Raw genomic sequence first — 26,827 nt, 5'->3', positions numbered from 1 at the left:
CCTTTTGATTTCATATACTTCTCAAGATGAATGAAAGTCTAGAATTGCTTCAATGAAAAGCAGCTTTATTTAGAATTGAAGGTTATATTATAAAAGATCACATTTACTTTGTGAAAACCTTCAGAACATGAAAATATTATCTGAGCCAATAAGTCTTCCCTTTTATCCTGATCCCAATTTCACCTTTCAGGTTGTCATCATATCCTCAAGCCTCCTCATGTAATACCAGCAAATTCTAGTGTCTCAAAATTTCTTAATGCTCTCTGTTTCCACAATCATCTCTGATAACATGATTAGAAAGAAAATCATAAACACAAAGCATAAATGTTTCTGAACTACAGCAGAGGACAAAACCATGAAAGCTTTAACAATACTCTTCAGAAGATCAAATCAATACCTCTGTTACCAAAGGCCCTGATTGTCTCATTCATCCCTGTGAATAATAATGCAATGGTCCAAGAATTGACACCATCCTTTCCTCCTGAATTCTAAAGGAGCACTAGAGGAAAAAATAAAAATATTTCTAGAAAGAGGAATTTTTTTTAATTCTCAATGTTTCAGAACTTTAATTTCCATAGCCAAATGTTATTTTGTTAAATTATATCATGTGATACCTAAAGGTTTAAGGAATGTATCCTTTCTACATATATATATATTTGCTAGAAGGTCTAAAATACTCAAACCTAACTAATAGCTCTAAGTACAAATGCCACTACCTTAATAAGATTTATTCCAAATTACTATCTAAGAGTACTTTATTAGAGATTCATATGTCACTTCAATACTCACAAATGAACAAAAATTGTATTCAATATTGGATGTTGTTTCCAATTATTTCTCCAATAGTGTTAAAATATTCTTAGATATATGAAGTGAAAGACTACTTGATGTAAATTAATCCCTTATGAATTAATGTTATTTTTAAATTCAATTTGTTAAGTAAATTGAGACAATTAAAAATTAATTCTGTAGCATCAATATACCTAAGTATGATCATTTTAATTATGAACCTACAAAATAAAAAAAAAGTTATGAAAGATAATTTGAGATTTGAACCAAGAATAAACTACTTTATTATATATAATAGAATAACCTAAATTACTGTGCTTAGTTTTAAATTTAAGCATCTCTGCTTAATATAGTGTTTATGTCCAATTAAACCTGATTTATAGCAAGGATAAGAGTGCCTCCCTCTTTTGTGCTTCTAAACTTTGGATCTAGATAAACCTTAACAATATTACAGAGAAAGGAATCTCATGTTCACACATTCAGTAGCACAACATTTAGGGTAAAATATAATGAATTATTTAAATGTGATTAATATACATTGCTCATTTGATATTGATAGTATAGGTAAATATAACTTATTATATTTTAAACCAGCTTATTGTGTTTTCATTACATAGTAGACTAAAATGATCAAATCTATTCAAATAAATTATGAAAATTCCTAAAACCTACATAAAAGACCTACATATATGGCGTTTATAATTTTTCTGATTTATCATCTCTAACAGCAAATTTATAGATAAATCTATATTTTCCCCATAATTCTTAGTAGCCTGGATTCCAGAGTGGATGTGCAGATTCTGTTATACTAGTGCCCATATCAGACTCCAGAAAATAGGAATACAGGGCCTAATTAATGATCAGAACTTAGGGTTCCTCTGCAGTTTTTGGCAGGCAGGAAAGCATCAAGGTTAAGGACATGGATGCCTGGAATGTGAAAATTAAAGAGGAAGAAAGGAAGAAGTGAGGAACAGGAGAAAGAAGGGAAGTACGGAAGGAAAGCACACAAAGACCAGGTTGAGAAAAATCTAGGCTTCAGTTCTCAATCTAGTATTAGTTACTAAGTGGCCCCAGGGAATAACAGTCTGTTCTCAGTAACTTAGCATCCTGATTCATAAAATGAGAGAGAAAAGCATTTTCGAAGGCTTTCCAGATCTAAAACACTACAACCTTCCAATTTCAAGGAATGAGAGAAAAATGAGCATACTGTAGCACAATTGTCTATCTTTATTCAATAGAGTCTGGTTATCAGGGCCTAATGATCATTTACATCAATAAATTTCACGGTACATCATTATACACATGATTATAAATACAATTCTTTGATCTTACAACCTTGGTGAAATAGACACATAAATAATTAGTACAGACTACACAGTAGAGGAGAGAGGGATTAACATTGTGAAGACCTACATATATGGCATTTGTGTTAGGCTTGGAAGGATGAATAAAATTCAATCACAGAAAAAAGAAAAAGAAAGAAACACTAAGCATCTACTGTAGATAAAATATTTTTAAAAGCAGAAGACAGGAAACATACTACATGGATTGTTCAAAAGTAGTAAGAGTAGGAGATAAAATTTGAAAAAGAATAGAATAGGACAAGGTCAAATTGTGAAGCCCTTTGGATATTATGGTGAATAACTACACTTAATGGCTATCCCAGAAAGAAAGAAAAATTAGAATAATTTCCTCAAGTGAACTATATTAAAATTATTATCAGGATTTATACAGTAAGCAACCTTAGGGCCTCAAATATCCCACATATGAGTGAAGCCATATTAAATGTCCAGCTCTGTTAAATATCCCAAAAAGTGCAGTTACATGAGGGCTCCAGATAAGACCAGCAGAAGAACCACCCAGCTGAGCCTAGTCTGTATTTCTAAACAGTAATTTAATAATTTGTGTAAGACAAGGGGTGCTGTTATAGAAAAAAATTAAATTGTGGCATTTGCTTTGGTTGTAAAGGCTGGAAGAGTAGCAAGGAGTTGAGGGTGGAAGAGAAGTAAAGCAATTGCTATTGGAGATAATAAAAGGTAAACTGCCTATGATAACTGGGAAAATAGAAAAAAATACTTCATAATGTTGTGGATCAAATTAAGACTGTTGCTCAGCTCTTGAAACTGGCAACTAGCACCTGGACAATTCTTATAAATGAGTAGGATGACTCAGAGGGCAATTTATATTGATAAACTTCAATGAAATATATTTTAATTTTTAAAGAGTAGAGAAAACTGGCTTATGCTTCATAAGAATATACTGCAGACATTTTATGCAAATATTAAAATTTTCAAACCATTGGAAGTGCTAGTGAACTTTTCAAAACCCATGTGTTTTGTAAGTATATAAAATCTTTAAATATTCACACACACTACTATTACTCATAACCCTTTAGTAAATAAAAGCATGTTTTTCTTACTTATTCTCATCCTTTTAATAATTATAAATACAGAACAAACAAAAAAGTCAGTAAATTCAATACAGTGCAATAGAAAACAAACTTGTAAATAATTTACTATTATGAGGGGAATATATCTACTTTGTTACTATTTGCCAAACAATAAATGTATTTCCATATTTGTGTATTGATTATGAGTGCTAAAATACGAAAAATATTCATATAGATGATCTCTGTCAAGGATATGTAAAAATTTTAAATGTATATATTTATTAGATTAACAAACCTTCATAAAGCAATTCACATAAAGAAAAATCATTTCATCTGGAAAACTATAGGTATTATATTATCATAACAATGTGAAATGGTATGGCTCTAAACTTACGTATAGTAAATTCGAATGTTCTTACCATGGCAAGAGCCCCCGATCTCTTCGTATCCTGCACTGCAGATGCACCTTCCCAGAGGAACCAGCCAGTCTCCGTCAGCTCCGCAATACAGTTTAGGAGTGTCACGCTCTTCTGCACTCTTCACACAAGCACCCCTTACTTCAACCAAAGAGGAAGAGTCAACCCTTGGGATGGTGTCAGGAAACATGGCCAAGTTACGTACAGTGAAGGGGCACTTTTTGTAGAAAACACGGACTGATACCAGGGCAATGCATGCCCCAATGTCTTGAAAAGCCAGATAAAATCCTTTCCTTTCTATAGGCCCCACCTCACGAATTTCAGTGTTGAGCTTGAGGATGCGATCACCCAAATCCATCTGGGTAAAACTTTCATCAGCAGCAATTGTATCGATCTTTGTATACTGGCTTGGCTTGAATTTAATTCCATGGGACTCATCTGATTCCACATAATACAGATTAAATGTTTCTTTGCAAGTCCCCAAGACCCACGGGATGCTGTTACAATCCCTCAGGGTGAACTTCATTTCCACATAAATTTTCTGAGCTGCATCTCGGGAGATCCAGTTTGTACGAAGCCAATTGTTTTGATTTGGTTCCATTACATTGCATACCTGGTATGTGTGAATGGGCCTGTTATGTTCATCCATTTCAGTAATGGCATCCCACTGCAAAAAATAATAAAAAATGTTTATAAAACTACAGTGGTTAAACAGAAATTATTGCTTTCCAAATTTTCTATTTTTGCAAAAGAAAATGAATAAAAAGGATACAACTAAAGCTAGTCCAAGCAACTATACAGCAAGATTTTACCCATGACCTTTGGTTACGAGTATGGGTTTTGGATATACCACCTGTCTTGGCGAATCTTAACTTCCTATATAATAGTTACATGACTAAGCGCTACTAAATTTAAACTCTGGTTTTCTTAAATGTAAAATGTACCTAGTGTCACAAGGTTGTTGTAAGGCATGAATTAATTAATATATGTAAAGCACTTCAAATAGTTTCTGGTATACTATAACAATGTAAAATGACATATCTGATCAAATAACTAGACCAATGACAAATGCACTCTGGTTTCCCATTTATCTTCATATCCAATTTGCCACCAATTGTCCTCATATCCAATTTTCCACCAATTGAGTATAGTTACCATTATTAAATTAAATATTTACATGTTTATTTTAATAAGAGATAGATATAGAGAAGCCTTAGATTTATTCAAAAAATATTTAGCAGGCAATGTTCTGGACCCTGGGAATACAGCAATTAACAAGCTAAACAAAATGCCTTGCCTTTATGGATCTTACTTACAGTGAGGAGAGACAATAAAAATAAAAATTGTAGCCCTGGCTGGTGTTGCTCAGTGGTTAAGAGCATCAACCCCTCCCCCTTACTCCCACCCCAGCACCCATGGGTTATGGGTTCCATTCCTGGTAAAGGGCACATACCTGGGTTGCAGGTTTGATTCACAGCCTGGTTGGGGCGTGAATCTCTCTCCCCATCCCTCCCTCCTTTCCCTCCTTTCTTTCTATTCCCCATCTCTCCCTCCTTTCCACTCTCTCTGAAAAGTAATAGAAAAATATATCCTCCAATGAGGATTAACAAAAGTAAAATTCTATGGGACTCATCTGATTTCACATAATACAGAATTTTTATAAAATATAAAAATTAAAATTGTAAGTGAAGAATCTGCATAATATAGTAGAAAGTACAACGGGAAAAATTAAGGCAGGAAGGTGGAGAAGAGAGTTGCGATTTTAAATGGTGTCCACAGAAGGTCTTACTGAGGAAGTGACATTTGACCAATGCCTCAGAGTTGAGATAGTGAACCTTGAGAAAATAGTACAAATATCCTGAGGCAGGAATGTACAGGCATATTTTAGGAATACCATGAGTGGGCGCTAGAAGCACAGTAGGTAATAAGAATAGAGAATCGGAAAATAGCAAAAAAATAACCCTTTACAAGCTTTCTAAGCACTCTGGCTTTTATTCTGTGCTGGATCACTAAATATACTGCTTCTGCATTTTACATAAAAGCATTCTGCCACCTATTTAAACAGAAGAACCTTATTTATCTTTTTAAAAATTTTAATGAAAATCTTTGAGTACTTTGTAATTGTTATTGTCAGTATTTATACACAGAATATTGGATAAGTCTATAATGTAAATTTATATTGTAACTGCATTTTATTTGTATATAGTTGTAATTTTCAAGAGAAAAGCCATTCTGAGAACTTTATAGCCAGTTGGGGAAATAGGCTATTCACCAGTTTCTCATTTCTATTAAAGTTTAGTGAAAATTTTAAACTAGCTTTATAGTGAATAAATGCTCAATTTCTTGATTTTTATACTGTAGTGATTTATAATAAAATTACTTAATGCGTTCTGTTTGCAGTTTCTCATTTTAATTGGCTGTACAGTCATTTAAGCAAGGCTGGTTGAGGGTCAATTATTATAGTTCCTAATAGAATGGCTACTTTCTTCAGTCTACAAGTCTATTTTGAGACTAAGTACTTTTAATTACCTATCATCAATTTCCACAAATAAAACATTTACATTATCCACCAAGAAAACTTAAAAATAATCTGTATCTAAAGTTTTCATTTGTAAGTTGCTTGCTTGAAATTCAGAGTATTTTCCAGAAGTAACAGTAAGTTCCTGTGAAAAGACTTTGTACACACACCTGAGGAGACAAAAGGAAGCTAGGTAAATAGGGACAGGGCCACAGGAAGGGAAATGACACTGAAAGCCCACCTGGATGGAGTTACCGGGACAACCCAGCTGGGCAGGAAAGGACAGCACACACAGGAGACAAACGTTAAAATGTATGGATGTTGCTAAGACAGGCAGCTTGCTGATAACCAATCACCAGGTAGTAAGGTGTAAAAACCAATTCCAAGGATGTTGCTAAGACACAATTCTTTGAAAGGACCAATCAGGAATTAAAAAGCATACATAAAAAAGTGCATGTACTTTCTCTCTCTCAGCCTCCCTGTGCTAGATTCTTGAGTTAATGGCAGGAGATGCACTCCCCATCGCATGGCTTATGACCATGTGGGCCTCCACGCATGGACTATAACACTTTAATTACCTCGGATACTGAACTACTCCCGACTGTAACATGGAAAAGGAAGCTCTGACACTGGTCTGCTCCTGGAATCCCAGTTGTACCTTTTTCAGGATTGGCTTCTCTCAATAAACTTCAGTTCCACTAATCGTTTTTGCCCATGACTTCATTCTTCAATGTCATGAGACAACCAACTTGAACTCAAACACCCACATTTCAGTTTCATACCCATTGTTTGTCAGGGTAACCCAATCTCACAGAAACTCACATAAAATTACCCATCTTAATACTTTTCATCCTAGCATATCATGGGCCGTAGTAAGTATTCAAAGGATAGCAATGGTCATGAACTGAGGTGGTTTTGTAGGTTTGGCCAAGAGGGGGAGAGACTTGGACCTTAAAGAATTATAAGATTCAATAAGGCAGAGGGAAAATAGTAAATAGAGATTAATGTATAACACTAACCTCTATAAATACACATTAGAGACATTTTAGCCCTGTACAACATACATATATCCAGTGAGTTAAAGTTTTTGTCCCTATTTAAAACAAACACACACATAATTTATTCTCTGCTGTGAAATACTTGTATGTACACAAACCTGGTAATTGCAGAAATCACATAATGGAAATATGTATCAAACCAGTTATTAATTCTGCTATTAAGTTGGTCAATTCAGTCAACTGCATGCATTTATATAATAGGCAATAAACCCAAAATACTCTGACTTGCCAAGCTCATTAAAAAAAGCAAAACATATTTTACATGTAGGTATTAAAATAAAATACCACCCCAGCCAGTTTTTCTCAGTGGATAGAGCATAAACCTGTGGACTGAAGGGTCCCAGGTTCAATTCCAATCAAGGGCACATACCCAGGTTGTGGGCTCGATCCCCAATAGGGCGTGTACAGGAGGCAGCCAGTCAATGATTCTCTCTCATCTTTGATGTTTTCATCTCTCTCTACCACTCCCATCCTCTCTGAAATCAATAAAAATATATTTTTAAAAATAAAAAATAAAAAATGCCAATATATGAAAAATTACCAATATACCTAATGTAGAAAAGAACACAGTAAGTTAAAAATAAATCATACATGCTCTGCATAAAATATCTTTCAAACTATATCTGTTCTTATGGCCTGGATGAATAAAATAGAAAGCTTTTTCTGTCTCATGGTCATTTTATAAGCCCTTTCTTGGAATCAAGGAGTAGATAAATTATTTACAAACTAATGGGTAAAAAAGTTTTCCTACTCAATGAGAAGTTTATGTTAAGCGAAAATTAGTTGTACAACAAAAGTTTCTTTCTTTAAGAAACTTCAAAGGCACCTTAGATGTAATGACTCATAAGGACAAATATTTACATACTGAATTTATACTTGTCAAAGCTTTTTCACAAATGTTAAACTCCTTTGACCCTCATCAGTCCAATTAAAGTAAGACAGATTACTTCTGTTTCACATTACTGAAAAAAATCCAACACACATATCTAGGAATTAAATTGTTTGGTGAGGCATGGACTGACCAGGCTTTCTAACTTATCTTTCTGTATTTTGTAAGTTTTGCTGGCCTCAGACAGATAGCGCCTTCCAGGACTAGCAAATTCTTAGAGACAGCTAAGGGCTCTGGCATAGAGAGTATCTTTCATATGCAAACCTTGTTTTAACTTTTTATGCCCAAAGGAATTTAGCTAGTTGGCCTACTTTACTTAGCTTGCTATGGAACTACATAAAATAAAACAAAACACACACACACACACACACACACACACACACACACACACACACACAAACAAAAAACAACAACACCTAACTGTGTGTAGGTGGGGATGGGTTTTTAGAGAACCCTTAGGCATAAATGGATTAAGTACTGTTCAGAGCTCTTTACATTTCCTATCACTTCTAACAAACATTTGCGTTAAATGGGACTGCCCAAGAGATCCATTAGTGGAGAACTGTTCTTGGGTGCTGTAAAGCATTAGGCTGTATTCACACACTTTGACAACTTCAGTCCTGTGCCAAGTGTTCTTTAGTGGGTAAAAATCCCTGCCCCTGTTTAAGACAAGAAAACACATAAACCATTTTCTAATGTGAAATATTTAGATTTATGTAAACATTGTAATTGATGAAATTGTGCTGTAAAAATAGTTGGTTAATTCTGTCAGCTTCTTGCTTTTACATAATAGGAACCAAACCTGAAATATTCCAACTCTTCTATCTCATGTTGTTTATTTGATTTTTAAATATTTTAATATAATATAAAAATAACTCCCTGCCCAGACTTCCGGACCCTGCACTCCAGCAACCTGCACTGTGAGTGCAAACCAAGGGGGCCCTGCGCTCCGCCCTGCCCAGGCCCCAGGACCGTGCGACCGGAGTAAAAAGGAGCTACCAGTGCGTACCCTGCCCAGGCCCCCAGGACTGAGATACTGGGGCAAGCTGGAGCCACCCAGCGCCCTGCACAGGCCCCATGACTGTGCTGACAGTATGGGCCAGGGGCAGCTGGATCAGCATAACACGCAGGCACAGGAGCGCACTGCAAGTGTGCTGCTAGAGGTACCTAGGGTGCCACCATGCCCCGGGCGCTGGGGCCGCGCATTAAAGTGCATGCCAGAGAGCTCTGGGCCCTCACGGGGGAGTCACATATCATAGGAACTGTGCACGTGCCCCACTGAACATGAGCATCTGCAGTGGACAACTCAGGGATCAGATCTGTAGGGAAATGGAATACAATTCCGAGCAGAGATAGTAAAGGCATGAGACTCAAGGCAGACCCAGCTTCTGGGCTGAGGAGTCCTGCATCATTGGACCTCTAGGGGCTTCAGCCTATCAGACTTCAAGCAGGCTGCCCAGGGCCAGATATAGACAGCAACTCTCATTACATAGAAACAAATACAAAGGGAGAGCAAAAATGGGGAGAAAAAGAATCATCAAAGGAAAGAAAAGGAGGAATCACCAGAAAAGAAACTAAGTGAAATAGAGCAATCTGTCAGAGAAAGAATTCAGAATAATGGTTATAAGGATGCTCAAATGTCTGAATGAGAAATTCACCAACATGTGCAAGAATCAAGAGGAAATGAAGAATGACATAGCTGCAATCAGGAACACAATATAAGGTTACATAGGTAGACACGAAGAAACTGAGGACCGAGGCAGCAAGTTAGAAGCAAGGGTAGAAACAACACCCAATCCGAAGAGCAAGTGAGGAAAAAAAATTAAAAAGGAGGAGAGTATAAGGGAGCTTTGGGACAACATGAAATGAAGCAACATCCACATAATAGACATGCCAGAAAGGACAAGAAGTGGAGCAAGGAATAGAAAACCTATTTAAAGAAATAATGAGAGGTAAATTCCCTGACTTGAGGAAGAAAAAAGTCACAAAAGCAGAGTCCCAAACAAGATGAACCTAAAAAGACCCACACCAAGATACATCGTAATTATAATGGCAAATGTTAACGACAAAGAAAGAATATTAAGGGCTGCAAGAGAGAGACAGTGAATCTCCCATTATACTACCAAATGATTTCTCAACACAAATACATCAGGGCAGAAGGAAATGGAATGAAATATATAAAATAATGAAAATCAAGGGACTGAATCCAGCAATACTCTATCCAATGAGGCTATCATTTAAATTAAAAGTGAAACCAGGAGCTTTGAAACAAAAACAGGCTAAGGGAGTTTATGACCACCAAATCAGCAATGCAAGAAATCCTAAAGGGACTGGTATAAGAAGAAGGAATAAAAAGAGAAGCAGAAACACAGGCAAAAAGAATAAAAATGGTAACCAACAAGTACCTATCAATAATAACCTTAAACATAAATGAATTAAATACCCCAATCAAAAGACACAGGGTGGCTGAATGAATAAGAAAATGTGACCAATATATATGCTGTCTACAAGAGATCCACATCAGAACAAAGGACTCACACTGACTAAAAGTAAAAGGATGGAAAAAAATTTTTCAGGCAAATGGAAATGAAAAAAAAAAAGAAAAAAGATGGGATAGCAATACTTATATCTGACAAAACAGAACTCAAAGTGAATGCCATAACAAGAGATAAGGAAGGCTACTTCATAATACTACAGGAATAGATACAAGAGGAAATTACTCTGGTAAACATATATGCATCCAATGCAGGAGCACCCAAATACATAAAAACACTTCTGAAAGATACCAAGGGAGAGATCAACAGCAATACAATCATAGTTGGGGACTTTAATACCCCATTGACATCACTGAATACATCTTCTAGACAAAAAAATCAACATGATAACAGCAATCCTAAATGACTCACTAGATCAGAATTAACTGGTATCTTCAGAACATTTTACCCCAAAGCTACAGAATATGCATTCTTCTCAACTGCACATGGGACATTTTCAAAGATAGACCACATATTAGGACACAGCTAAGTCTCTACAAATTCAAGTAGATTGAAATCATATCAAGCATCTTCTCAGATTACAATGGCATAAAATTAGAAATCAACTAAAAACAATAAAAAACAATCAAACACATGGAGGCTAAAAAGCATGCTATTAAACAATGAATGGGTTACCAAAGAGATTAAAGAAGCAATAAAAAACATCCTGGAAAAAATGACATGAAACACACAACAATTCAAAACGTATGGGGCACAGTGAAAGCAATCCTGGGAGGGAAGTTCATAGTACTACAGGCCTACCTGAAAAAACAAGAAAAACTGGTAATAAGTTATCTAACCCAAAAACTTATAGAATTAGGACCTAAATAGACACGTCTATAAAGTGGACATACAGAAGGCTAATAGGCATATGAAAAATGCTCAAAGTCACTAATCATCCAAAAGATTCAAATCAAAAGGAAAATGGAGTACCATCTCACATCTGTCAGAATGGCTATCATCAACAAGTCACTAGAACTAGCAAGGATGTGGGGAAAAGGGAACCTTCATACCCTTCTGGTGGGAATGCAGACTGGTACGGCCACTGTGGAAAACAGTATGGAGTTTCCTCAAAAAAATAAAAAGGGAACTCCCATTTGACACAGTAATCCCACTTCTAGGAATATATCCCAAAAAACTGGAAACACCAATCAGAAAGAATATATGCACCCTTATGCTCATAGCAGCATAATTTACAATAGCTAAGATCTGGAAACAGCCTAAGTGCCCATCAGCAGATGAATGGATTAAAAAACAGTGGTACATCTACACAATGGAATACTATGCTTCTGTAAAAAATAAAGAACTCTTACCATTTGCAACAGCATGGATGGACCTGAAGAGCATTATGGTAAGCGAAATGAGCCAGAGAAAGATAATAATCACATTATCTCACTCATTTGTGGAATATAATGAACAACATAAACAGATGTACAAAAATAGACCTAGAGACATAAAAGCATGAAAAATACCGTCAAACCTCAGAAGGAAAACAGGAGAGGGTTGGGGGAAAGGGTAGAGATCAACCAAAGGACTTGTATGCATGCATGAATGTAAGTATAACCAATGGAAACAGACAAAAGGGTGGTGAAGGTGTGGGCTGGGGAATGGGGGCAGGCTGGGAGAGGTCAATGGGAGAAAAAGGGGGACATATGTAATAGTTTCAACAACAGAGAATTAAAAAACAGAAATTAATAAAAACTTAAAATCATGCATAATATTACTATGCACTATAATAATACAATTAGTTAAGTCTCAGATTTATTTCTGCCTTCATTGCAACAGATCCCAGCTATAATCTAAAAGTGAGATAAATAGGAGGTAAATACATTTTTGATTTATTTATTCAAAATTTGGTTATGATAAAGGAAAATATGCAAAAATTTTATATAATAAAAGGCTAATATGCAAATCGACCAAACTGGGGAACTACCCGTCACTATGACATGCACTGACCTCCAGGGGGCAGACATGAGGAGCTGCCCCCTGGTGGTCAGTGCACCCCCACAGGGGGAGCACCGCTCAGCCAGAAGCCAGGCTCACAGCTGGCGAGAGCAGCAGCGGCAGAAGCCTCTCCCACCTCCCCAGCTGCGCTTAGGATGTCCCGACTGATGGCTTAGAGGAGCGGGTCTAAGCCATCAGTTGGACAGCTCCCAGACTGTGAGAGGGTGCAGGCCAGGCTGAGGGATCCCCCGCCCCTCCAAGTGCAAGAATCTCATGCACTGAACCTCTAGTAGACTATAACAAAAGATCATTTAAGAGAGAGAATCTAAAAGACCAAATGCCTTATTAAATTAGCTAGCTTACATTGGTATGTGCTTAATTAATAAAGAAATGAGATAGCCTATTATTATTTGGATTTTCCCCCAGAAGTAGAAGATAATCTCAAGATTAAAAGAAACACAAAATCTCGTATCACAAAAATAATAATTCCTCTTAAAGTTCCCTGTATAATTTGCTACCACGTGTTTTTTAAAAAATTTATCTTTAGTGTTGAATGTATTATAGATGCCCCCAAACACCCTCCCCTTCATCCCTGCCCTGGTTTTGTTGCAAGTATTTTGTAGTATGTGGCAGTAACTAATTATTCCTCAACATGAACTAAATTTAAATAAGAAAGGGAGGTAGGCAAGCAGGAAAAGTCTTCAACTACATCCTATGAATGAAAAAATAAAATAGAATAGCTGAGAATGAAGAGAGGTCTTCATTAGGTAAAATGGCATATATCTGATCTGTTCCAAACATTCTACCTCTTACCTTCCATAACCCAAATAAACTAAGGTTGTTGAATGCAAACAGGAATCTCATTATGTAATGCTGTAATGGCTTAATTTTTAAATCATAAGCTTTTAATATTCTGTACCAAAGAAAAGCTTGTTAAAGCGACCTTCATATTCTAATGTGAGATTTTCCTCAGAACCACTTAAATATTCACTTTGAGTCAATATACTGACATACACTTAGAAAATTAGTGCCCTGAATCCTGCTGCTAGGAATGTAGTTAATAACATAAATCTGACTTTGCAGCAGAAAATTGAAGGCTCTACATTTAAATGATAACTCATTTTGAAGGATAAAACAAGAAGCAAAATGTGTCATGTTCACATACATTTCTATTCCACTTTGGGCAAACATAAAACTTTATTAGCACTACAATGATTAATTTTTAAAAGAATGAGTCAGTGGCATGTCTGGAAGACAACTGCTAAGACTAAGCAAATTTTATAAATAAATTTATTACTTTAGATGCATTTGTCCCAGTAACAAAATCAAAATATTATAGAAGAGGAATAAATTCCATTAAAAAGAACCAATTCTTCTGATTAAAAAATTGCAACTATATATTCATGAAATTAAAAATTCTTAAATAGAGTCTATCTTCTGAATGTCTAAAATCCTTAACTGGCACAAAAAGCTGAGATTTTCACTTAAATAATGAATAAGATGCTGCAAATATCATCTTCAAATAGAATTTCTAATATATATATATATATATATATATATATATATATACACATACATATATATATGTAGTAAATATCATCTTAACTATTCTGTCTTATGTTCAGTAGTACATGAATACCATGCTAGGTGCCACAGTACTTCACAAATATAAAAAGTGTATTAAATAATCTCACAAACATATTTAATTTCATTCTTTTATTGTAGAGAGAATAAAGTATGTTATCTTTGTTTTATGGATGAGGAAACTTACTTAAAGAAAGGAATTGACTTACTTGAGTTTACAAAGAAAACACAGAAGAATTAACACCACCACTGTCTGAAAAGTGCTATTGGCCCATACGGAGGTTTTGAACTAAAATAAATTTAAGAAGCATGTAATCTCCATGAGGGAAGGGACTGTGTTTGATTCACTATTATATCCTCAGTATCAGGGGGACACAATACTAGGACACAATACTAAGTTCTTAATATTTGTTGAATATACAAATTAGTAAGAGAAGGACTGAATTCTAACTAAAACAATTTTTTTTCACTAATGGGAGACTTACTATTTCTTAAATCAGTATTCTAAACATTACGCATTATTGAGAGAGACATAAACTTTGAAGAATATCCTAAAGTAATATTTTATTTTAGAGATTTCATAACAACTTAGGTCTAAATAGAAATATATTAGATGACTTGACTGAAGCCTGCAAACATCAGGGGAGTCAGTCAGCACTATGCTAGTACACATTAGAAGTTAGGAAGAAGACTCAGGTTTAGAACTGAGAGGTTTTCGGTGTGTGTGTGTGTGTGTGTGTGTGTGTGTGTGTGTGTGTGTGTGTGTGTATTTTTTCAGGATAGAGCAAGGAGAAGGAGAAGGAGAGGAAAATGGTATCAATAATGTGAGTGAAGTGGACAGTTGATATAATACCCAGGAGGCCTAGAAGATATCCTTTAATAGAAATATTGAAAACCTATTTGAAGAAATAATGACAGAAAACTTCCCCTACCTGGTGAAAGAAATAGACTTACAGGTCCAGGAAGCGCAGAGAACCCCAAACAAAAGGAATCCAAAGAGGACCACACCAAGACACATCATCATTAAAATGCCAAGAGCAAAAGACAAAGAGAGAATCTTAAAAGCAGCAAGAGAAAGAAACCCAGTTACCTACAAGGGAATACCCATACGACTGTCAGCTGATTTCTCAACAGAAACTTTGCAGGCCAGAAGGGAGTGATAAGAAATATTCAAAGTGATGAATACCAAGAACCTACAACCAAGATTACTTTATCCGGCAAAGGTATCATTCAGAATTGAAGGTCAGATAAAGAGCTTCACAGATAAGGAAAAGCTAAAGGAGTTCAACACCACCAAACCAGTATTATATGAAATGCTGAAAGGTATCCTTTAAGAAGAGGAAGAAGAAGAAAAAGGTAAAGATACAAATTATGAACAACAAATATGCATCTATCAACAAGTGAATCTAAGAATCAAGTGAATAAATAATCTGATGTACAGAATGAACTGCTGATTATAATAGAATCAGGGACATAGAAAGGGAATGGACTGACTATTCTTGGGGGGGAAAGGGGTGTGGGAGATACGGGAAGAGACTGGACAAAAATTGTGCACCTATGGATGAGGACAGTGGGTGGGGAGTGAGGGCGGAGGGTGGGGTGGGAACTGGGAAGAGGGGAGTTATGGGGGGAAAAAGGAGGAACAAATGTAATAATCTGAACAATAAAGATTTCATTAAAAAAAAAAAAAGAAAACTTGAATATAAAAAAAGACTAGTTACTGGTCCAGTCAGATCATCTATCTTTGCTGTAATTACTAATAAAGTGTATAGCCCTTTGTACTTTAACTAAAAGGTATAATATTTAAGTATATTAAATGATGAATTGTAAGTCTTACACACATACATTATGAATTAAATGAGTATTTAAACTGTACATGTTAATTCAAATAGGGAGAAGAAACTCCCAAGAGTGTGATGTTCTAAACATATTACAGAAGAAAATGATTATTGAAGGAGAAAGTATTTAAGTTTCCTCCTTAAATGCCGCTGAGAGATCCAGTAAAATAAAGATAGCCCACTATCTACTGGAATTGATAACAGAAGACTCATGACAACTATGACAAGAAAAGGTCTGGTGGTGTGCCGATGTGAACAGAGGCACAATCTTCATGCTGAAGTCTGGAGAAGAGTGTTTTCTAACGGTAGACATGTAGGGTGTAAAATGAGTTTGTACAGATTCTTTCAAGGAAAGGAGATGATTCTGTACAAATCTTTAAATTTATGTTCTGGCTCATTAATGTTGTTTAGCACTTCACAAGGATATCGATCTTGACTTGGTTTTTCAAAATACATTAGACCTTCACAATTCAATTAAAATTCTAATTCTACCCAGGACTTAAAGTTCCATGGGAATGGTCTCTGGTAGGTCAAAGCGTGCTTGACATCAGAACCCTGCATGTGAAACTATAATAATCATCATAATCATCAGCAACTCCAATGACTGCTAAGATTTGTCTACATTAATTGACTTAAAATTATAAATTCCATGTGATATATCTGAATGTCTAACTGGAATAAAATTACTATAGTTTACAATAATTAATTTTTCATGGAATATCTGTATTTAATGATTCTTACATACAGCAAAAGGAAAATTATAAAAAACACAGGCACTATTCTTTTCAAATAACTTCGTGGTAGTGGTTTCCAATTAATAAAAATTATTTTGGAATATCAAATTAGTAGTAGTTAGAAGGGAAATTTTATATTGCTGACAATATTTCCCTACACACACCCCATTTCTAATGTCATAATTTATTAATTACCTAGAGTATTGTTTAGATCTATTATATGCTTCCTTCCATTAGACTTTTTCAAAAAAGCATGCATTTCCCCCTGGCCGGTGTGGCTCACTTGGTTGCGCTTCATCACGTGCACCAAAAGATTGCTGCTCAGGGTGCATACAGGAGGCAACCTATTGTTGTTTTTCTCTCACTTTCATGTTTCTCTTTCCCTCTCCCATCCTCTCTCTCTGAAATCAATAAAAACATATTTTTTAAAAATAAAATAACAGCATGCCTTTATATAAGATCTCACACAATTACTACTGTGCCAAAGCTAGACAGTATAATAAACTTACCATGTTATTTCTAACAACCTTTAGAAAAAGTTTAGTCTTTTCTTAGGAAAATCAACTGGTCACAAATAGCCAACTAAACTTTTCCAAATTAAGTAACTGCTTAAGCAATAGCCAATGAAATAATTTTCTTGCTTTGCTTCCATGCCTGCTCTATAAATCCTCTCCTTTTGCTCTTGTAGGCCGAGTGACCCCAACTGCTTTTAGTTTCATACTGCCTGATTCAAACTGAAGTTGGCTCAAAAAAACAAAACAAAACAAATAATATTTGAAGCTAACCAAATAACAATGCTTAACAATCGTTCTCCCTGCAAGCTTCAATGAAGAAGGAAAAAAACCCTATCCTGAGATATTTCATATTATATTCCACAGAATAGTAAACTAAAATTGCTGTTAGCATAGTAATAAAAAACTTTATGAGGCATCACATAGAGTTTTAAGGTCATGTTAGGAACATAAATCTAATCTAAAATATACAGAACAAATGAATTTAGACTTTGATAGTTAGGTGCTTTATAACAGACAAAATTATTAGGTATTAATTATCATGTATACTACTAATTAATTCAATATTCTTAAGAGATAGAAGAATATGAGGATGCTATAAATATAAATTTATGAAATATTTTTCAAAATATATTTTATTGATTTCAGAGAGGAAGGAAGAAGGAGAGAGATAGAGACATCAATGATGAGAGAAAATCATTAATTGGCGGCCTCCTGCATGCCCCACACTGGGGATTGAGCCCACAACCCAGTCATGTGCCTTGACTGGGAATCAAACCATGACCTCCTGGTTCATAGGTTGATGCTCAACCACTGAGCCATGCCTGACGGGCTTATGAAGCATTTTTATATGAAGATACTCTGAAGATAAATGAAAAACATATATCTGTGAATGTATTTGCTTACATTATATTTTTTTCTATAAAAGTTTACAATTCATAAAACCAATAAGTAAAATATTACACATCTCCTAAGTAGCTAAAAATTAAAAGAATTAAGGAAAATAACATTTTTCAAAAAAAAAAATGAGTCCTAAAGGGAGAAGAAAAAATTTTAAGCCTATAAGTAGAAGATATATAAAAGCTCCTGAGAGAAGACAAAATATTTATGTCAGTTACCAAAGAATTATTGTTAAATATGTATTTTTAAAAGATGAAGACTCACAGATTTTATAATAAACATAATCCAACTACAACACACATAGGAGCTGTGGATGCACTCTTCCCTTTCTAAATTTTCTTCAAGCATATAAAATCCATCTCTTTTTCTCTTCAGTTTGTTCAGTTCCATTCTACTATTTCCAAACTTGAATAAGAAATTAAAAAATTGCCGAAACCGGTTTGGCTCAGTGGATAGAGCGTCGGCCTGTGGACTGAAAGGTCCCAGGTTCGATTCCGGTCAAGGGCATGTACCTGGGTTGTGGGCACATCCCCAGTGGGAGATGTGCAGGAGGCAGCTGATCGATGTTCCTCTCTCATCGATGTCTAACTCTCTATCTCTCTCCCTTCCTCTCTGTAAAAAAATCAATAAAATATATTAAAAAAAAAAAAAAGAAAGAAATTAAAAAATTGCTTAGCCAAAGGATCTCTCTCACACAAAAATGTTACACACCTGCACGTTGCTAATAAGAGTAACAACTTCCCAGCAGGATTGATGACCAAAATATATAAGAAACTCATACAACTTGACATCAAAAGGCAAACAATCTGAGTAAGAAATGGGAAGAGGACCTGAATAAATATTTCCAAAGAGGACATAAAGATGGACAACAAACATATGAAAAAATGTTCAGTGTTACTAATTATCAGATAAATGCAAATAAAAACAATGAAATATCACCACTACACACCGGCCAGAATGGCTGCCATCAACAAACCAACAAAGAACAAATGTTGGTGAGGGTGTGGAGAAAAGGGAGCCATCATGCATTGTTGGTAGGATTGCAAATTGGTGCAGCTACTTTGGAAAACAGCATGAGTTCTTCAAAAAATTAAAAATATAATTTCCATATGACTCAGCAATCCCACTTCTGGGTATTTACCCAAAGAAATCCAAAACACTAATTAAAAATATATATGCATCCTATGTTCATTGCAACATTATTTACAACTAGAGGCCTGGTGCATGAAATTTGTGCATGGGAGGGGGGGTGTGTCCCTCAGCCCAGCCTGCACCCTCTCCTAACTGGGACTCCCTCAGGAGATGTTCGACTGCCGGCAGTCAGACATCCCTCTCACAATCTGGGACTGCTGGGTCCTAACCGCTCGCCTGCCTGACTGATTGCCCCTAACCGCTTCTGCCTGCCAACCTGATCGCCCCCTAACCACTCCACTGCAGGCCTGATTGATGCCTAACTGCTCCCCTGCCAGCCCAATCGCCCCCAACTGTCCTACCCTGCTGGCCTAACTGCCCCCAACTTGCCCTCCCCTGCCAGTTCGATCACCCTCAAATGGCCTCCCCTGCCAGCCTGATCACTCCCAACTGCCCTCCCTTGCCAGCCTTATTGTCCCTAACTGCCCTCCCTGCCAGCCATCTTTGTGGCGAGGGTGTGATGGTCGATTTGCATATTACCTCTTTATTATATAGGATTAGCATGGAGGTCCTTTTTCACTTTATATAAATGTGTGTAAAAGAGATAACAGTTTAAACCATAGTATTTTTCTTCACTACTTCCTATATCAGCATATCTTGTCACTTTGTGAAACAGGTCAGAGAAAACAGAAAGACTCCATTTGATGACAAATAATGAAGGTTTTTTTGTTTTGTTTTGTTTTTTTAGAAATAAATTTAAATGTGTTCACTGGGGGCACACGAAATACCCAGGCCTGTCTGGCATCTGCTGCACCCTACAGACCCACACTTCGCTCTGCCAGCTGGGCTTCTTCTCAGGGTCTTTTCACGGGGTTTTTGGCAATACGCTGCGAATACTGGTAGAGAGTTCCTCCAAAATAAAGAAAAGAGCCAATCTATACTGGACCCATTAACAAAATCCTCAACATTGAAAAGTTGGAGAGTTTTTGAGTATAAATCCCAGAAACAGATGGGCTTTATGGGGATTAAAGTTAGTGTGAGCAGAGATCGGAGTTATTCTAATTTGATGTTATATGTAGATATGACAGATTAGCTATTACTAGATTAGTGTTAAGGTATAAAATCATTTTCTCTTAGTGTATGCTCTTCTGTGTCTACACCTAAAAGTGCTCAGTTTATACCTAAAAGTGCTCCTCAGTGCTTTCTCCTTTTTCAATTATTTTTTTCTTATACATCTAATTTTTTTTCCTGTCTTTCGCAAACCGCTACTGGGAATGACAAATTACTAAGTGGGATACAACGAAGGACACAAGTAGGTGACTGAACAAGGTTACCAGACGAGGAAACTGAGGCATGAACCATGTTGACTCTCTACATAAAGCTCCTTCTGCCAGAACAGGCAATTTGCTTTAGCGAAAACAAGATATTTACACTTAAAGGTGAGGATAAAAAAATTATGGAAATCTTCACAACTGAATATAGAAAGTAACCTTGGGAATACTTGCCTGCATTCTAAGTTCCCAATTCTTTTGAGAATAGAACCTCTTTTTATTTGACATATTATTGCTGATGTATGCTTGGAATGCTATCATATTTGGTGAAGCCTTCAGAAAGTGGCTTTAGTTATTAGGACCAGGCACAGGTCCTGATTAGAACTAGAAATTGGAGGAAGATCATCATGTTACATTCCCCCCTCCATTACACTACCCAATTCAGTCTCTGTTCCCCAATCTTGCCTATACACCAATTTGCTGTAACTCTCTTGTAAAGAGATAATCAAATATAAAAAATGTATTTCCTTGAATGGCACTCGATGCCTTCTGTGGCCTGACATTAATTAACTTTAATTTCACTTTTCTGTGTCAGATGCTATCAGTATTCTATCATTTCTTCCAGATTTTCAGGATGCTCAAAATCAACACTGAGCATAAGACCTGTTTTTGGTGTGTTGTTTTTTTTTTTTTAATTCTCCCAAACTGTCTGTGTATACACCAGGTCAGAAGTGCTGAGGAATTAACATCCCTAGGGGGAATGCCTTCAGCAAATAAATAACTCATGGAATTTAGTGTCTGAGACATCTGTTTTATACCATCCCCCAGAGTCCCAGTGGAACTAAGCTTCAATTATCTATGGTATTAACTAGCTTACAAAAGCACCCTTTACGGCTGCCATCCTTTGTCTGTATCAATTTTCTTCCTTGAGCCATGCATCTCCCAAATAAACTACTTGAACTCAAATTCTCCTTTCAGCATCAACTTACAAAGGAACTATAACTAAGACATTTGGTACAAAAAAATGGTTCTAGGAAGCAATTAACCCAGTAACTGATTACTCGCAGGCCAAATGCCAACAAGGACTCTACTGCTGACAGTAAGTAAGATAGTGATAACCCCTAGCATTCTGAAGTATCTCAATTAGTAACATTCTTACCTGTGGTGAACTGAGATATCATAAAGTAAAGGAGTTGCATTAGTTTATATAATATCTCATTTACTTGAGAGACTTACACTGTAGGAGGAAAGGTAATTATTAGGATAACTATAGACCTGGTGCACGAACCCCTGGTGCAGTGGGATCCCTTGGCCTGGCCTGCACCCTCTCACAATCTGGGACCCCTCAGGGGTTGTCAGACTTCCAGTTTTTGCCCAATCCCCCCAGGCCAGGCTAAGGGACCCCATTGTGCACCGGGCCTCTACTATGCATGTAAGATCTTTGGTTAATCTCTTCCCGCCTTACACCCCTTCCTCTGAGATTCATCAGTCTGTTCCATGTTTCCATGTCTGTGTGTTGAGTGTCTGCCCCCTGGATGTCAGTGTGCATCACAGCTACCAGTCGAATGGTCCAACAGTCAAATGGTCAGACATTTAGCATATTAGCCTTTTACATATATAGATGGCTACTGTTAAATGCCATCAATGCATTGAAGAAAGAAAAATGGCATACTCAACTCAGCCATTATCTAACTCAGGGCATGCTGTGAAATAAATAACTTTTAGAAAAATAAATAATAGCATTTATAGAAACATTAGTCTCATGCAGCCAAAAGGCAGTGGGGATGCAAGCCAGGCTCAGAATCTGACTATGCAAAGAATGAAACTACAAAGAAGGATGAATTTACAGCTTTACTCTATCTTTTACATTAAAGTCAGGCATGTGTGGGGAAGAAAATAGACCTAGAATAGAGACAGATGGATATATTTGAGAACTCGAATCCCCATATTTCCCTAACAACTAATGGCCTGCAGAAACGGCTCAGGGACCCTTGCTAGAGGAAAATAACCTCCCTTTGCTTAGAGGATATGCAGTGGCCTTGCCTCAGGCAGATATCTAGCAAGATGAAGCCTGCCCTCTTAAAGATCTCTCTCTCCACCTCCTTCAAGGCTTCTAGGCCAACCACTGGGATGGTTATAAACAAACTGACAGACAATTACCAATGCTGGTGAAAATGTGTAGAAACTGAAACTATCATGCATTGCTGGTGAAAATGTAAAGCGGCACAGCTACTTTAGAAAATAGTTTGGCAGCTTTTCAAAATGTTAAACATAGAGTCATCATGTGACCCAGAAATTCCATTCCTCTGTACATACCCAAGAAAAATGAAAATATATCTCCCCACAAAAATTTGTAAATGAATATTCATAGTAGCATTATTACACTAGTCAAAAATGGAAACATCCTAAATATCCATCAAAGGATGAATTGATAAATACAGAACTGTATATTCATATAACTGAATAGCATTTGACAATAAAAAGCAATAAATAAATGCCAAATGAATAAAATAAATCCATGGTACAAAATGCTTGGTTCTGGAAAATATTATGTTAACTAAAAGAAGCTAGTCATAAATCACCACATACCAGGTATACCGTGATTCCATTTATATGAAATGTCCAGAATATGCATACCTATAGAGGTAGAAGATAGATTAATGTTTGCCTCGTGCTAGAAGTTGGAGATGGGTAAGGTGGGAGGAAGGCAGGGAGGGATTGTTAATGGGAACAGAGTTTTTTAAACACATTCTAAATTTGTGGTGATAGTTGCACAACTCTGAATATACCAAAATCACTGACTTATACACTGTAATTGGGTGAATTTTATAATATGTAAATTATATCTTTATTAAATTGAATTACATATTAATAAATATCCTATATAATAAAAGGATAATATGCAAATCGACCGAATGGCAGAACAACCAGTTGCTATGACATGCACTGACCACCAGGGGGCAGACACTCGATGCAGGAGCTGCCCTCTAGTGGTCAGTGCACTCCCATAGAGGGAGCGGCACTCAGCCAGAAGCCCAGAAGCTGGGCTCACGGCTGGCAAGCACAGCAGGGTTCCAGGAGCCTCTCCCGCTTCCATGGCAGCACTAAGGATGTCTGACTGACGGCTTAGGGAGCAGGCCTAAGCCATCAGTTGGACATCCCCCAAGGGCTCCCAGACTGTGAGGGTGCAGGCCGAGCTGAGGGGACCCCCTCCCCCGAGTGCATAAATCTCATGCACCGGGCCTCTAGTGTTAAATAATAATACGCATCCTTTTATCTGGTGTACATTTTGTCTGTGTTATTTAAAATGGCCCAGCTTCATGTTGAATAATCTCAAAGCAAAAGGTGAATTATACCTTAGAACAGTACCTCAGGAAATGAAGGGAAAGAGCTTGTCTCCTTTACAAAATCCAAATGTTGTTATAATTTTCAGTCCTATTCTTTAGGGTTTATTTATTAGCTTTTGTCTGCCTTATATTTCATAGTTGTTTCATATACAGGTAAACAACTCAGGGTTTAAATCCTTATAACTTTTCTTCTTCAATTTACATTTTGGGGCTCCATATAAGCAATGTGATCTGGGAGATTTATTTTGATACTCAATTCTTCATCAATGAAATAAACTTCAAAGTATCAATTTCACAGTTTATTTCAATGATTTAATGAGTTAACACCTGTACAATATATAGCCTAATATCTAATACACAGTACATATTGAAAATATTGGTTCCTAACCTGAAGGAAAGTTATTCAGGTTATTGAAGGGAAGATAGTCCCTAACTTAATGGTCAATAAGTATTCAATTGATGTAGGCCAATCAGATATTTCTTTTAAGAAATCTGAATGAAAATACATGGGCTTTAGGATGGAGTATGAGTGGGAGAACCAGTTACTCTTGGAACTAAATCTGAAAGTTTATAATATGAAGTGATATAAAGACTGTGAGAGCATTGCAGACATTTCACTTATGAATGAATTAGATACTGGAAGAAAATAAAACCATCACGTATTCCAACTACTTTTTTAAGACTACATTCTCCTACTATATGATCTCAATCAGTTTGATGATTTTAAGTATCATCTTCATGCCAATAATTTCCAAATTTATATCTAGAGTCCTGTCCTCTCCAAACTCCAAACTCATATATGCAATAGCCCTTTTTGTCTATTCAATGTCAAATAGGCATCAGTAAAAATGGGTAAAGCAGAACTCTTGATTATATCTTTCCACCCTTCTGCTCCTCTGCCAGTCTTACCCATGTTAGCAAATGCAACCACACTAATCTACCAGGTAGTCAAGGCAAATTCTAGCAGTGATCAATTACTTTTTCCTGATATCTGACACAAAATTCAACAGCTAGTCATATTAGCTTTACTTTCCAAACATACCCAACATATGTCAATTTTTCTCCATCTGCATTGCCAATAACTGACTTTCTCTTTCACTGGTATTTTTGGAACTGCCATCTAACTAGTCTCCCTACTTTCACTCTTGGCCCCTCATGATCCATTTACTATTACAGTGGAGCAAAAGTGACCCTTTAAAAAGGTAAGCAAGAAAATTACTGGGAAAGACTCAGCAGTATATGGAGACTGAATTTTAGCAATAGAGATACCAAATGTGTACTTCATGTTAATGGTCCATTATTATCCATCTCTCCATCCAACAAAGATATGGAGTAAGAATGTCATTAAAAGCTAGTCCAAGAAAATTTAAATCATTCAATAAATATCATTGCCAGTATTATTAAAATATTGATCATTATTAATACAGTATTTACTGAATGAGCAGAACCACTGTGTTAAGACTTTACATGCAATATCAACTTCAGTCTTCACAAAAATCCTATGAGGTAAGATTTTTAACATAAGGAGACTGGAGCTTATAAAGTTGAAACACACAGTCTAAAGTCAAAGAACTAGCAAATACGGTACCAGAACTAAAATCAAAATCTTAAAGGGCACACGAGAGTTGCCATGGGGAAAGAATCCAATATTTAATGAGTACGTCACATTATTAGAGATTAATAGAGTACAGATGTATTACTCCCACTGCTGAGACTACAGAGACTCTCTTCAATACATTTCTTCTACTTGTGGTCTAATAGTTCAGTTCTGGCAGGGGAAGGGATCTCTCCCATGTGCATTATTAGAGGTCTCTGTAAGTTAAATAAAAATGAACGAAAGTAAATTATTTTTCCCAGCCCCTTTATTTTACTTAACTAATGAGAATTGCAATGTAACTTGGTTATTTACTCCGAAGTATTCCATTATTTTCACATCAGTCAGTGCTATGTTGACAGACATTAACAAGTGACTGAAATTTAATAACTTCTATTATTCTTTTCATTTACAGGTTCCTAAGTTTCTGGTATATTCCCAATGACATATTCTTTACATTGTGCAATAGGAGTTTCATTAAAAGTAAATAAAGCATGATTCTGCATTCAGAAAGAAATTTCAATATCTTTACTTGGTTCAAATTTTTAAAACTAAATTAAGAACCTTAGTAGGTAATATGGTAACAGCCTTAGCCATCCTACAGTGTCAACACTTGTTTTTCCTTTTTATTTCCTTTAAATACACTTCAACCTCATAGATTCCCCTCCTATTTGGGTCTTAAGTTTTGATCCACCAATGCCACTGCACTATGAGTATCCAAATTCCTTTCAATGACTCCTCATTAATATTCACTTATTTTCCAAATTACTCTGAATATTATTCCTGCTTTGTTCAATATTCTTAGAATCAAGTCTGTTAGTATTTTACATCATCCAATTTTTTTTTAATCATCTATGATTCAAATTTTCTATGCTTTTTATTTCCTCTCCTATACTGGGTTTGTGGAATTACTGGACAACTTTTTATCCCTTTCCATTAAATTTTATTTAATGACTTCCCGATCACAGGGACAATTCTCCTGACAAATTAATTCATTCAGGTCTTTGGAAAATGTATCCAAAGGATACCCCATTTTATAGAATTTTAAGGTCTGTAACCTGCTTCACTTCACATATATTCTTTTCATTTCAAAGTCATAACATTGAAGTGGAAAGAATGAAAATGTCAACAGATTCTATTAGACTAGTGGGCTGGTGCACGAATTCATGCACATGGAAAGGAAATTAATTAAAAGAAATATTTTAATATCGCCATTCGCCCTTTCTCTATAATAGAAGTGTCAACCAAATTCACGATCAACAATGACAGATTGAAACACATGCGCGCAATTGGCACCAGTGAGAGCTTTATATGTATCACACATGCGTGAGTCAACTTGGCCTTTTATATATAGAGAATAAACTTGCTTAATTAGACCT

The 26,827-nt window shown here is 36.0% G+C and overlaps 1 protein-coding gene across 1 annotated transcript in view; it reads right to left on the bottom strand.

The window, feature by feature from the left end:
* Positions 1–26,827, bottom strand: part of EPHA6 (EPH receptor A6) — a 955,281-nt gene that overhangs the window by 773,802 nt on the left and 154,652 nt on the right. Inside the window, exon 3 of the mRNA XM_036349135.1 lies at positions 3,598–4,261. Coding sequence (XP_036205028.1) covers positions 3,598–4,261 — 664 coding nt within the window. The remainder of the gene's footprint in view (positions 1–3,597; positions 4,262–26,827) is intronic.

This window comes from Myotis myotis, unplaced genomic scaffold (assembly GCF_014108235.1).
Source record: "Myotis myotis isolate mMyoMyo1 unplaced genomic scaffold, mMyoMyo1.p scaffold_m19_p_2, whole genome shotgun sequence".
NCBI lineage: Eukaryota > Metazoa > Chordata > Mammalia > Chiroptera > Vespertilionidae > Myotis > Myotis myotis.
Note: the sequence above shows the minus strand (reverse complement) of the source record. Positions and strands in the feature narration are given on the sequence as shown.